General features: G+C 39.6%; 1 protein-coding gene across 1 annotated transcript in view; it reads right to left on the minus strand.

The window, feature by feature from the left end:
- The window catches only part of cacna1g (calcium channel, voltage-dependent, T type, alpha 1G subunit), a 695,215-nt gene that overhangs the window by 170,540 nt on the left and 511,139 nt on the right, over positions 1-13,536 (minus strand). The window contains 1 exon segment of the mRNA XM_051939241.1: positions 6,736-6,859. Coding sequence (XP_051795201.1) covers positions 6,736-6,859 — 124 coding nt within the window.

Consider the following 13,536-nt stretch of genomic DNA (forward strand, 5'->3'; position numbering starts at 1 on the left):
CTTTTGCTGCAATTACAGCTGCAAGTCGCTTGGGGTATGTCTCTATCAGTTTTGCACATCGAAAGACTGAAATTCTTGCCCATTCTTCCTTGCAAAACAGCTCGAGCTCAGTGAGGTTGGATGGAGAGCGTTTGTGAACAGCAGTCTTCAGCTCTGCCCACAGATTCTCGATTGGATTCAGGTCTGGACTTTGACTTGGCCATTCTAACACCTGGATACGTTTATTTGTGAACCATTCCATTGTAGATTTGGCTTTATGTTTTGGATCATTGTCCTGTTGGAAGATAAATCTCCGTCCCAGTCTCAGGTCTTTTGCAGACTCCAACAGGTTTTCTTCCAGAATGCTCCTGTATTTGGCTCCATTCATCTTCCCATCAATTTTAACCATCTTCCCTGTCCCTGCTGAAGAAAAGCAGGCCCAAACCATGAGGCTGCCACCACCATGTTTGACAGTGGGGATGGTGTGTTCAGGGTGATGAGCTGTGTTGCTTTTACGCCAAACATATCATTTTGCATTGTGGGCAGAAAGTTCGATTTTGGTTTCATCTGACCAGAGCAACTTCTTCCACTTTTGGTGTGTCTCCCAGGTGGCTTGTGGCAAACTTTAAACGAGACTTATTATGGAAATCTTTGAGAAATGGCTTTCTTCTTGCCACTCTTTCATAAAGGCCAGATTTGTGCAGTGTACGACTGATTGTTGTCCTATGGACAGATTCTCCCACCTCAGCTGTAGATCTCTGCAGTTCATCCAGAGTGATCATGGGCCTCTTGGCTGCATCTCTGATCAGTCTTCTCCTTGTTGGAGGTGAAAGTTTAGAGGGACGGCCGGGTCTTGGTAGATTTGCAGTGGTCTGATACTCCTTCCATTTCAATATGATTGCTTGCACAGTGCTCCTTGAGATGTTTAAAGCTTGGGAAATCTTTTTGTATCCAAATCCGGCTTTAAACTTCTCCACAACAGTATCTCGGACCTGCCTGGTGTGTTCCTTGGTCTTCATGATGCTCTGTGCACTTTAAACAGAACCCTGAGACTATCACAGAGCAGGTGCATTTATACGGAGACTTGATTACACACAGGTGGATTCTATTTATCATCATCAGACATTTATAACAACATTGGATCATTCAGAGATCCTCACTGAACTTCTGGAGTGAGTTTGCTGCACTGAAAGTAAAGGGGCCGAATAATATTGCACACCCCACTTTTCAGTTTTTTATTTGTTGAAAAAGTATAAAATATCCAATAAATTTCATTCCACTTCACGATTGTGTCCCAAATGTTGTTGATTCTTGACAAAAAATTAAAATTTTATATCTTTATGTTTGAAACCTGAAATATGGCGAAAGGTTGAAAAGTTCAAGGGGGCCGAATACTTTCACAAGGCACTGTATGTTGGGATGTCAGATAGAAATGAGGTAGAGATATCTGTCCATAGAGACCTAAATTGGCAGGATCTTTAGTGAAGATTCTTAGATTTAGCAAAGTTTGGCAATCATACACCAGCAGAGAGTTGACTTCATGTGCAACAAGTGATACAAGCGGCATAAACACACATACACACGTGGACAAAATTGTTGGTACCCATCAGTTAAAGAAGGAAAAACCCACAATTCTCACTGAAATCACTTGAAACTCACAAAAGTAACAATAAATAAAAATTTATTGAAAATTAAATAATCAAAAACAGCCATTACTTTTGAATTGTTGATTAACATAATTATTTAAAAAAACAAACTAATGAAACAGGCCTGGACAAAAATGATGGTACCTCTATAAAAGATTGAAAACTATTTGACCAGAGTGACATGATTAACTCAGGTGTGTCATTTAATTGACATCACAGGTGTTTCCAAACTCATAATCAGTCAGTCTGCCTATTTAAAGGGAGACAAGTAGTCACCCTGCTGTTTGGTGAAAAGGTGTGTACCACACTGAACATGGACAACAGAAAGCGAAGGAGAGAATTGTCCCAGGACATCCGAAAAAAAAATTATAGACAAACATCTTAAAGGTAAAGGCTATAAGACCATCTCTAAACAGCTTGAAGTTCCTGTGACAACAGTGGCTCATATTATTCAGAAGTTCAAGACCCCACGGGACAGTAGCCAACCTCCCTGGACGTGGCCGCAAGAGGAAAATTGATGACAAATTGAAGAGACGGATCGTTCGAATTGTATCCAAAGAGCCCAGAGCAACCTCCAAAGAAATTAAAGGTGAACTCCAAGGCCAAGGTACATCAGTGTCAGATAGCACCATTCGTCGTTGTTTGAGCCAAAGTGGACTTCATGGGAGACGACCAAGGAGGACACCACTGCTGAAAAAAACTCATAAAAAAGCGAGACTGGAATTTGCAAAAATGCATGTTGACAAGCCACAAAGCTTCTGGGAGAATGTCCTTTGGACAGATGAGACCAAACTGGAGCTTTTTGGTAAGGCACATCAACTCTATGTTCATAGACTCAAAAAGCAAGCATACGAAGAAAAGAACACTGTCCCTACGGTGAAACATGGAGGAGGCTCAGTAATGTTTTGGGGCTGCTTTGCTGCATCTGGCACAGGGTGTCTTGAAAGTGTGCAAGGTACGATGAAATCTGAAGACTATCAAGGCATTCTGGAGAGAAATGTGCTGCCTAGTGTCAGAAAGCTTGGTCTCAGTCGCAGGTCATGGGTCTTCCAACAGGACAACGATCCAAACCACACAGCCAAAAACACCCAAGAATGGCTGAGAGAAAAGCGTTGGACTATTCTAAAGTGGCCTTCTATGAGCCCAGATCTGAATCCCATTGAACATATGTGGAAGGAGCTGAAACATGCCATTTGGAGAAGACACCCATCAAACCTGAGACAACTGGAGCTGTTTGCTCATGAGGAGTGGGCCAAAATACCTGTTGACAGCTGCAGAACGCTCATTGACAAATACAGAAATCGTTTAATTGCAGTGATTGCCTCAAAAGGTTGTGCAACAAAATATTAAGTTATGGGTACCATCATTTTTGTCCAGCCCTATTTCATTAGTTTGTTTTTTTAAATAATTATGTTAATCAACAATTCAAAAGTGATGGCTGATTTTGATTATTTAATTTTCAATAAATTTTTATTTATTGTTACTTTTGTGAGTTTCAAGTGATTTCAGTGAGAATTGTGGGTTTTTCCTTCTTTAACTGAGGGGTACCAACAATTTTGTCCACGTGTGTAGCATTCGGAGCAGCTGACAGCACGCATCACACACTGGTGCCATCTTTCGACCCATAGTATAGCGTTTGGTCCACCCAATTGAGACAAAAAGGAAACACAACACAACATAAACAACAAATAAAACAAAACATAATGACAAAAATATGACAAAGTAACACAAGCCAGACAAAAAAAGTCAAAAAACAACAAAGTACAAAAATGAGACAAAATGGCAAAAGAACAATGAGCAATATAGTATTGTACTTTATGATTAAAACAACTTGTCATGATCTATAAACTGTTTATATTTATAGTTTTACAAATTGACAATTTGCAGTTAATGTCTTCTTTGCAAATTTTATACTTTACAAAGTCATCCCGCAGGCGAGTGTGGACTCTCTTAAGGGCCGGTTTTGGCCCGTAGGCCACATGTTTGACACCCCTGTTATAAACTAACACAGAGGCAGATGTCAAATTAATGCTGTGTGCACTAATGAAGAAATTCACTAACTGAACAAGTTGTCTTCATTTGCTGAAATTGTTGCAAACATGCTATGTAGCTTTTAAAACATAAAAAGGACTAACTTCAGCTTTCTTTGACAAATAAATACATCTATATGTGGGTATATTTTGTCCAGTTTGAATAAAAATTTTTCTAAAGAAACTTTTTAAAAGAAATTTCTTATACACACTTAGCTTGGGAGACTGAAAGTTAGCTCCTAAAATATTTTAATTTTACCTCGTTAGCTAAATATAGACTTCAAGGTTAAATATTTCAGTTAACTGTAGTAAGTTAACTAAGCACAACATTATGTTTAGTTTATTTTTACGTCATTGGTTTGGCCAGGTGGCATGAAAATATGACAAGGCTAAACAAATATAGCTTGCTAGGAATAATAGTACTTGCAGTAGTCAGATATACAGCATGCGATAGCCATTTTAGCTAGCCTGAAAAAATTAGACACAACTTTCACTTGATGTGGAGACTCTTTCATATACATTTACATTTGGGGAATAAATACAGTCAACTTTGAACTAAATGAAAAGTAAAAAAAAAAAAAAAAAAAAACAATGTTAAAGAAAATGAAAATTAGCTTGTGCAAGCTGTTAGTTTTCACTCTGGCAGTTGAGATGATCTTAGCTACGTAGCCCACAGAAAGTAGCACAATAACATCTATTGTTTCATTTTTTCAGATCTACGTGAGAGTTTGGACAAACAAAATGAAAAAAAAAAAAACAGATGCATAAAGTGCTTTGAATAAACAATGTTAATTGAAACAGATTGCCAAAGTGGCTTCTCTTCCAGTCAACATTTTTCTTTTTGTGTGCAATGGATGCTTTCCTTTACAGCTCGTGTATATTTCTGGCTGAAAGCCGAAAGAAACAGGTTGTCAGAGACGGCAAACCACGGTTTCCTTAAAAGGACTAAAACCCATTCCTCATCTCTAGTAGTGCTGGTGTTGTTCTTCCCAGTTCAATGCTGGGCATCTAGTTGACCTGACCACAACTCTGGGAACCGCAAGCCATCAGCCTGGAGACTTTGTTTCCAGCTCAGCCTGGTTTGAAGTAATGCTGAACATAATCTTAAAGGCCAGCTATGATTTAAATCAAGAGGCACTTTGCATAGTTACATATCAGTAAAAACAAAACCCATCGCTAAACACTTCCAGTATGTGATTCACACTGGCAACTCTGGATTCCAGAGAGGTTTGGTGTCAGTCTTGACTTTTAAGGAACTCAAACTCCCCGGTTGATGCCGAGTTATTTACATCGATGCATTGCTGTAGACATAAATCTTACTTTATACAATATTTAGTTATTCAGTTATAAACCCTATTTCTGGGCAACAGAAAACATTTCTTGGAAAGCTTTCATCATAGTCCTGTGCAGTGTCATCCCTCTAATGAGCAGATAACACAGATGCAGAGAACTTAGACTGATCGTATTATATACAGCTGATGCTGATATTAAAATATAAACCTTTAGAAAGTGATGTAGTTTCCCTTACAGCTCAATTACAGATAATAAATCATAATAGGTGGTATAATCATCCTCCATCATTTCCACTGTGTTACATGACGACTGTATCCAGGCAACCTCCAGCACCAAACCAAAACAGCAAAGGACTGTCAGCCAAATACAAAGCATGTGACATTCAGCCTGCATTCCACACTAAAATGTTTAGACTAAAACTCTTCATCTCAATGACAATGACTACATCTCTATTTAAAGAATGTTACGTGCTTTGTGTCATGTTGGCAGGGAGAGTGATGTAAAGCAGGTGCTTCAAAAGAGTAGCAGCTGAATGATAAATTATACATGTTTGGTTGTTATACACAGGCCAAAACAGAATCAGTGAGTGGAAATCGATTCACAATCGTCTTCATTAATTCAAAACAACCCACACAGGCAAACAAATAGAATCATGCAATGACCACCCAGGCAAATGAGATCTAGAGCAATAAGCATCACAGCTCAAAACTATAATGACTGCTCATTCTCTTGTTTCGGGCTGCTTGCTGCATCATACATTTCCATCTCATTTCAATAATGGCCTCTGGGTGCAGACTGGACACGGCAGGAAGCTGATTAAAAATATGTGCATGCGAAAATACTGCTCTCTGATGTGAATGCTAGCATGGATGCAGTGCTGGATTTTTTTGGATTTAGATTTGTGTGTGCGCAGAGGTGAGAGAGGAGAAATCAATCCCTCTCTATATGTGTGATCCCTCTGCCTTGATGAGATCTGGTGGCCTTTAGAGCGGCCTCCATTTGTTAAACATCTCCTTTCCTGGACATTAGCCACGTACGCCAGCCCACAGATAATTGAATCAATTACAACAGCACTGTCTCCTCCATGTTTCAGACACAAAACAGGCAGAACGGAGTGTTCCAGCGAGACCAAAATGCAATTAGGCCGATCCGTGGAACACCTCGCTTAGTGACAAAAAAGACTCTCAAAGCAGCGTTAATTATTGTGTTTATGCATGAAGCGTCTGAGCTGTGTTCTGCTGCTATTACTGGAACTTTCTGGAAGAGACAGATATGTGTATAATTGTGTTGCTATGCGGCACCTTGTCAGTCCTCCTTTATTTGAAGGGATGGCGCCATTAGCCAGGAGGTGATGGTGTTGATGATGCAGTGCAGCAGATACTGGGGTAAAGCACACTTTCCCCAAAGCTACTGGCTGACAGTCAAACAGGAGTGGTTCCCTGCTTGCACAGTGTTCCACTCCGTTTCTCTGCAGAGTAAACTACAGTAGCAACTCTGTTTCATGTTGGTGTGTATGTGCGTTTCCTTGAACAGTCATCAAGGTTGGGCTCACTGACAGGTTCTTTCTTCCTTTTACTATCACTCCTATTTGGACTTTTGTTGAGCTGGCACTGAGGAATCTCTGTGTCTAATAATACACCTGTCTTCCTCCATATCTTTCTTTCTTTGTCACTGAAGATTATGAAGCCAACACCTTCAAGTTGTTTTATTCCATAGACTTTTCATAGGCTCAGAAAGAGTCACGAGCCACGCAGTGTCTTTGTATTCTTAAATAATGCGACACTCACAGCACTTCCGGGGTCGATGTGAGGCCTCTCCATGGCGATGGTGATGCAGTTGAGGAAGATGATGACCAGCACAACATGGTCAAACATCTTGTGGGTGATGATCTGGTTGCACAGGATCCGAAACCTGTCGATTAAATAAATATAAAATGCACATATTTCACATTTCTATTCAAAGTGGAAATGCACTGAAAATACAGTATGCAGCTTAAGCAAGTACAAGTGTGTGAGTTGATGTGATGAAAGGAAGAAGTTGTTGAGAAGTCAATGCAGTTTTTAAAGCGCACCGTATATAGCATTCGCAATAAATTACTGCTTAAAGTTGAGTATATTTTAAACCTTTAGGTCTCTCTGGAGGATAGAAGATAAAAGTTGCAATGCTACAATAAACGAATCAGCCATTACAGGTAAAAATCTTGCATTGAAAATATCACTTGAAGAGTCCATATTACACAGATTTATAGGTCTCTAATTACATTTTTGGTGTCTACTGGTATCTGACAATATACTTCAATGTAAAAAAAAACAAAACAAAAAAACACTGTGTCTGTCTCATACTGTACATTGTGGCAGCACTTCTTTTAGCACTGCAGTTCCACAAATGTCCACTTGAGACTGGCTTCTCACTTTAGTCAATCTCCACTGACCCCCATGCTAAAATGATCAACTTCAAAGCAGAAATAAACCTGTTTACAGCCCGGTACAAAAACAGTTTTGTTTCCTACAGTTTATTTCCAAGATCATAATACTATGAGAAGTGAATTTATATAAAAATCGCCTGTTTAAGTTGTATTACAGCTTATTAAAGGTATGGCAGTTTTGAGTGGCACGTGGCTCTAATACAGAGCAGAAGAAGCTGGAAACAGCTAAACAACCTCGAAAAGGAGAAAGAAACAGATAGCAAAACTTTGGACATTTGCGAAAGAAAAATGGTGAGAAGGCTTCAACCAACCCGGTCTCACGGGGATTCGTGAAACTGTCACGTAAGTTTTAGTTTCGGTTTCGTGCGCACCAACACGATTTCGTCATGTTTTTCGTGCCGCTCACCACGAAATGTTTTTCGCTGTGGTAATCACATCTGAAAGTGGTTTATACCGGCGGATTCATGACGATCTAAGCTGTCCATCGGCGTATACTGCTTGTGTGATCGCGTTTGCGGCCGCCGGCCGCCGGACATTCTTGAAATTCCTATGCAAATTGGTAAGTGTACCACCGGCTTATGGTTAGGTTATGGTTAGGTTATGGTTAGGGTTATGGTTAGGGTTATGTTTAGGGACGATGTCATGCAAAACATAGCGTTGGATTCGCCACGGTTTTACATTAAAAATATAATATACACATTCTTTTGAAATACGTTCTGAGTGGCACGAAAAGTCCGCCGTTTAAAATACATTGGTGCGCATTTCGTGGTGAGCGGCACGAAAACATGACGAAATCGTGTTGGTGCGCACGAAACCGAAACTAAAACTTACGTGACAGTTTCACGAATCCTCGTGAGATCGGGCTGCTTCAACAGTTGTTCCCAATTAAGCAAGTTGTAAATATTTTTTCATGTCAGCTGGTATTGGCCATGTTTCAAGCTTTCTGGAGGGAAAGGCAACAAAAGACACAGAAACAGCTGATCAGCCATGTGAGTTAAATGCTTACTACATTCAAACTTTTTCAAAAAAGGGGTTTTCATCACTGATTTTATACATTTAGTTTTTTTTGAAGAACTTAAAATCCACCTCAAGCAAATATACCAATTTTTTTTAGTGAGATTGAGGGATTTTTTTCACCATTAGCATTAAAATACACATCTAATATTTTCACAATCAATTTTATATGGACTATAGTTGCTTTAAAGTAACATAAACAGTCATGTAAAAGTAATGCAGAAGTGGCATCGGTCACAGTGGAGATATTTTAAATGAATTTTATTTCTTTTCAGTTAGTTTGACTTGTAAAAGAAAATCCTTCTTCACATGTTCTGCATGTAAAATGTTTTTATATGTAAAGCAGCCTATATAAACACTTCCATTCAAAATCTTGGTTTCACTGAGAAATGTCCTTATTTTTGAAAGAAAAGCAGCATTTTTAATATGAAATTAATCAGAAATACAGTCTAGACATTGCTAATGTGGTAAATGACTATTACAGTTGGAAACAGCTGATTTTTCGTCTATGTCAGATACTCCTTTTGATGTTTATTCCTCAGATGCAATTTTTAACAACTAAACAGATATGAACATACAACAGGTGTCAGAGAGAAAATAAACAAAGAAATAAATAAATGAATGAATAATAATAATAATAAAGAAATAAAGAAATAAATAAAAGCACACACAAACACATCAGAAGTTCACCCCTCTATACCACCAGACTGTCAATGTTTCTTAAATTGACTGGAATACTGTTGACTTATTAGAACAGGGTCCAGACTAAAATGTGTCCATAATAGCCACATTGTCCAGAATGGATTGCCATATCTTAATAAGTCCTTCACTACTGTCATGAAGGGTGTAGGTCAGCTTTTCCAGAGGGAGTATTCTCAGGACCTCCTTGTATCAATCTTCCACTGTACGGCTGTCCTTTGATATCCAGAGTTTGAGGATTGTCTTTCTTCATATATCTAAGAGAATTTTGGTCGGTTTAGCATTATGTTTGTCCCTAGCATTGGCCTCTTTCACTGCCAAAATACACTGAAATGGGGTGAGCTCCAAGTAGTAACTGATTCCTTCACTTCAGAAATTTTGTATTTTACAACATTTCCAAACCAAGTGTGTGTATGTACCAATTTCTGAATTACATATAATACAATTAGGAGAGCCCAGGCCAAGCCTGCTCCTCAGCAATGGTATACAATGGAGTCTGTGTAATATTTTGAATTGTGTCTCTCTCTGTCTGTATTCCAGCTCAGAATTCTAAGTGTGTCTTTTATAATTGAAGTCTACACATTCTCTTCTATTTGTTCCCAGTCTGCCATTGCTTTATGTTGTTGTTGTTGTAGTTAAAATGTAAACCAAAGGTTTTGTAAACATGAGAAATATATCTTTTTGGTGTGGGTTGTATTAGAAGGTCTTCCAAAAATGTCATATTGGGAGCATGTACATTTTTAGGTATATAGTGTCTTATTTGTAAATAGTGGAAAAAGTGAGATTGTAGTAAAGAATATTTACTTTTCAGGGCTTCAAATGACTCCATTGCACCTCCCTCATAGAGTTTGACTAGCCGGTCCAAGCCCCTTTCCTGACAAAATTTGTACACCGCATCATGACATGACGGAACAAAATCTGGGTTCTTCCATATCGGGGCCAGAAGAGAAAAATGATTTTTAAGTTTGAAACAGCCCATAATCTTGTTTCATCTGTTCTACGTATTCCTGGCAATGGAATTGTTTTGAACCTCCAATTTTATCTTCTTGTAGGTTATAAAAGGGCAGTCTTTTAGTGTCAGGAGGCCACAGTTCCAAGATTCCATGTCAAGCCGTGTATTTGTAGCGTCCGGATTCATTCATTCATATACGTATAGCGCATTTATGCAGCCCAGCAATAAAGCTGTACATTAAGGACTCCCAACCCCCCTTGATCCTTATCTCTCTGAAGTTTACTAATTTTCATTCTTACCTTTTTTCTCTCTCAAATGAATTGTGTGAACATTTTATTCAAATTTGCAAACTAGCTGTTAGGAATGGAATTTGGCAGCATCTGCAGTGGATACATCAACCTAGGTAACATAATCATTTTCAGCACACTGATCCTGCCCAACCAAGAAGTAGGTAAACTTCTCCATCTATTCAAGTCATCCTTGATGACAATTGGTTGGTCGTAGGTTTAATTTAATCAGTTTTTTTGAGAAAAGGACTAACTTTTATTCCTAGATAGGTAATCTCCTTAGGTGACCAATAAAAAGGGAAGCCACTAGGTGGAGCAGATCCCGCTATAGCATGAATAGGCATAGCTTCTGTTTTTGACAAGTTTGGTGATAACAGCTGCTTTAGGGGACAGATATAACAATTCCACCCAGTCAGTGAACTTCGTACCAATTTTGAATTGGATCCTATGCTGCATGTATTTACTTGTCCTGTGATCTGTGGTGGTGTGAAGAAGTAGTCAATTTGAGAATAGGAGTTGTGTGGATTTGAGTAAAATGTAAAGTCTCTAGCTGCTGGATTTAAAGTTCTCCATTTATCTATCAGATTGACATCATCCAACATTTTGAAAAGTGAGGTACCCATGCTGGCTTTACTGTGTGCATCTGTTGGAGTCCTATCTAATTTGTGATCCAGACCACAGTTAAAATCACCACCCAACAGTGGGACATTTGTACTTCTCCAGATCTGTTCCTACTCTAGTCCAAAACGAAGAGGATGGTGGACTAGGGGCACATATATTCATCATAGTAATAAACTGTACCATGAACGATAATATATCTGCCATCAGGGTCCTTCTTGCATGCTTTAAGTACAAATGGGGTAGCCTTGTGTATCAGAATAGCGACTCCTCTTCTATTAGAGGAGAATGATGAGTAGCAAGCCTGGCCCACCCAATCTCGCTTAAGTTTTATATGTTCTTTATCCATCAAATGACTTTCTTGTAAAAAAAAAAAAAAAAAAAAAAAGCTATCTGTATCTTGTCTTTTTTGAGAAAGCTTAGCATTTTCTTGTGCTTTATGGGGTGATGAATCCCTTTCACATTAAAAGTGCAGAATTTAATGGTATTCATACTTGACATGTCTCATTTTTTCCTCTGTCCCATGAATGCATGAGTTCTATCACCTGCTTGCTCTTCCAGCTTATCTGTCCCTTTCATGTCCAATTCAAATTGATGTTTTTTGATGGTGATGCAAATAACAAAACTGAAATACCCTTAACAGAGACAACAGAAAACCTAAACTTACACATACCTGCTTTAGCACAAACTTTCCTCTGGGGTTCATGTGAAACTACTCACTTCCTAACATCTGTTCCTCCTTCTTTAACTCCAACACTAAAATCAGTAGGATGAACCAGAGCTTCCCAGAACACCCAGAAAGATATCTTCACAGATAGTATGCTTCATTTTGGCTGTCAGGTCTGTGAGGAATCCCAGATCATGCAGCCACGCATCATCTGACAGTTCTTTATGATGCTCTGCATGTGATTCCAGAAATAAGCAGATCTCAGCCAACCGGTCAATAAAACGCTGCAGGACTTTTTCGCGACTTAACCAACACACTTCAGCATGCAGAAGCAAATCACCATAAACTGCGTAAACCTCATCCAGCAATGGCTTGAATAAACAGTGCTGCAGTCCCTTCGCTTGTATTGAATTAACAATCCTTGTCACCAGCATCATTACATGGGAAAGTTCAAAACCTTACAAGCAAGAGCTTGCTAGTGGATAACACAGTGAAAATTGACTAAAACGGGGAAATCGGGATCTTTGCGGCACAGTGTAATAAATCCAGCATGTGTGGAATATTGTTGTCACACACATAACGTTTGAACTTGGTGAAAATGTCCTCGCCCCTGGTCCTCTTCTTGAGTGGTAAAAGAGTCAGGAAAGTTTCTTTTGAAGTTAAATCCTCAAAAGTCATCCGAGCAAACACCATCAGCTGTGCTGTGCCAGTCATGTCAACCGATTCATCAAACTGCAGAAAAAAGCACTCACACAACAATAAATCCGACATCACTTGTTGGGATACGTCCTCTGAAAGTGACTCGATCCTTCTTGCCACCGTTGCAGGACCAAGTGGCACACTCTCAATTGCATGTCTGATCACATCCTTGTTTTTAAAGTCTCTGAATAAAGTGTCCGCAGTCTCCGAAAACAGCTCTCCATCGGTGAAGGGTTTCTTGTGTTTAGCCAAAAGCTCACTCACACGAAATGACGCCTCAGTCGTGGCTTTATTTTTGTCCACCGATTTGGTAAAAACTTGCTGCTGGGCCTTCAGTGCTGTCTTCAGCTCCTTACCTTTGCTGGTGCGCAGGGTGCTTTTCGGCGGGTACTCCTCCCTGAACTTGTCGTGGTTTGTGGCGTGGTGACGCTCCAAGTTACCTTTCTTTGAGAGAGCAGTAGACTGGTGACAGATGAGGCACACAGGTTTGTTTTTAACCAAAATCATGTTCCCACTCAGAGTGGAAGTGGCACGTTTTCACCTTTTTTCTGTGTTCGTCCGCCATCTCGACTGCTAGCCCTGCTGAGCGGTTTCTTCTTCATCTGTTAAAATGCTGGTAGCCCACATAGACTGTATACAGTCTATGGTAGCCCGCAGCTGAGGATTTGGATGACCCAATCAGAAATCGGAGACAGAGTGGCAGATTTGCAACAAAACTATGATAGGTTTAAAGTAGTAAATATGTTTTTTATTTATTTAAAAAAAATGTAAAGATCAGCTTTTAACTAGGCAAAGATCGACCTGTTGATCACGATCAACAGGTTGACAACCACTGACTTAGAGTATAGCCTCTAGTAATCAGGCCAATGTCTTCAGCATTTCTTCGATGTTAAAAAAGTCCATTCATCCATCCATTCTCTATACACCGCTTTACCGTCACTAGGGTCGCAGGGGGGCTGGAGATTATTCCAGCTGACTCGGGCGAAGGCAGGGGACACCCTGGACAGGTCGCCAGTCTGTCGCAGGGCTACATATATAGACAAACAATCACACTCACATTCACACCTACGGGCAATTTAGAGTAATCAATTAACCTCAGCATATTTTTGGACTGTGGGAGGAAGCCGGAGTACCCGGAGAAAACCCACACATGCACAGGGAGAACATGCAAACTCCATGCAGAAAGATCCCAGGCCCAGGCCAGGATTTGAACCGGTGATCTTATTG

Source organism: Acanthochromis polyacanthus, chromosome 19 (genome assembly GCF_021347895.1).
Source record: "Acanthochromis polyacanthus isolate Apoly-LR-REF ecotype Palm Island chromosome 19, KAUST_Apoly_ChrSc, whole genome shotgun sequence".
In the NCBI taxonomy this organism is placed as follows: domain Eukaryota; kingdom Metazoa; phylum Chordata; class Actinopteri; family Pomacentridae; genus Acanthochromis; species Acanthochromis polyacanthus.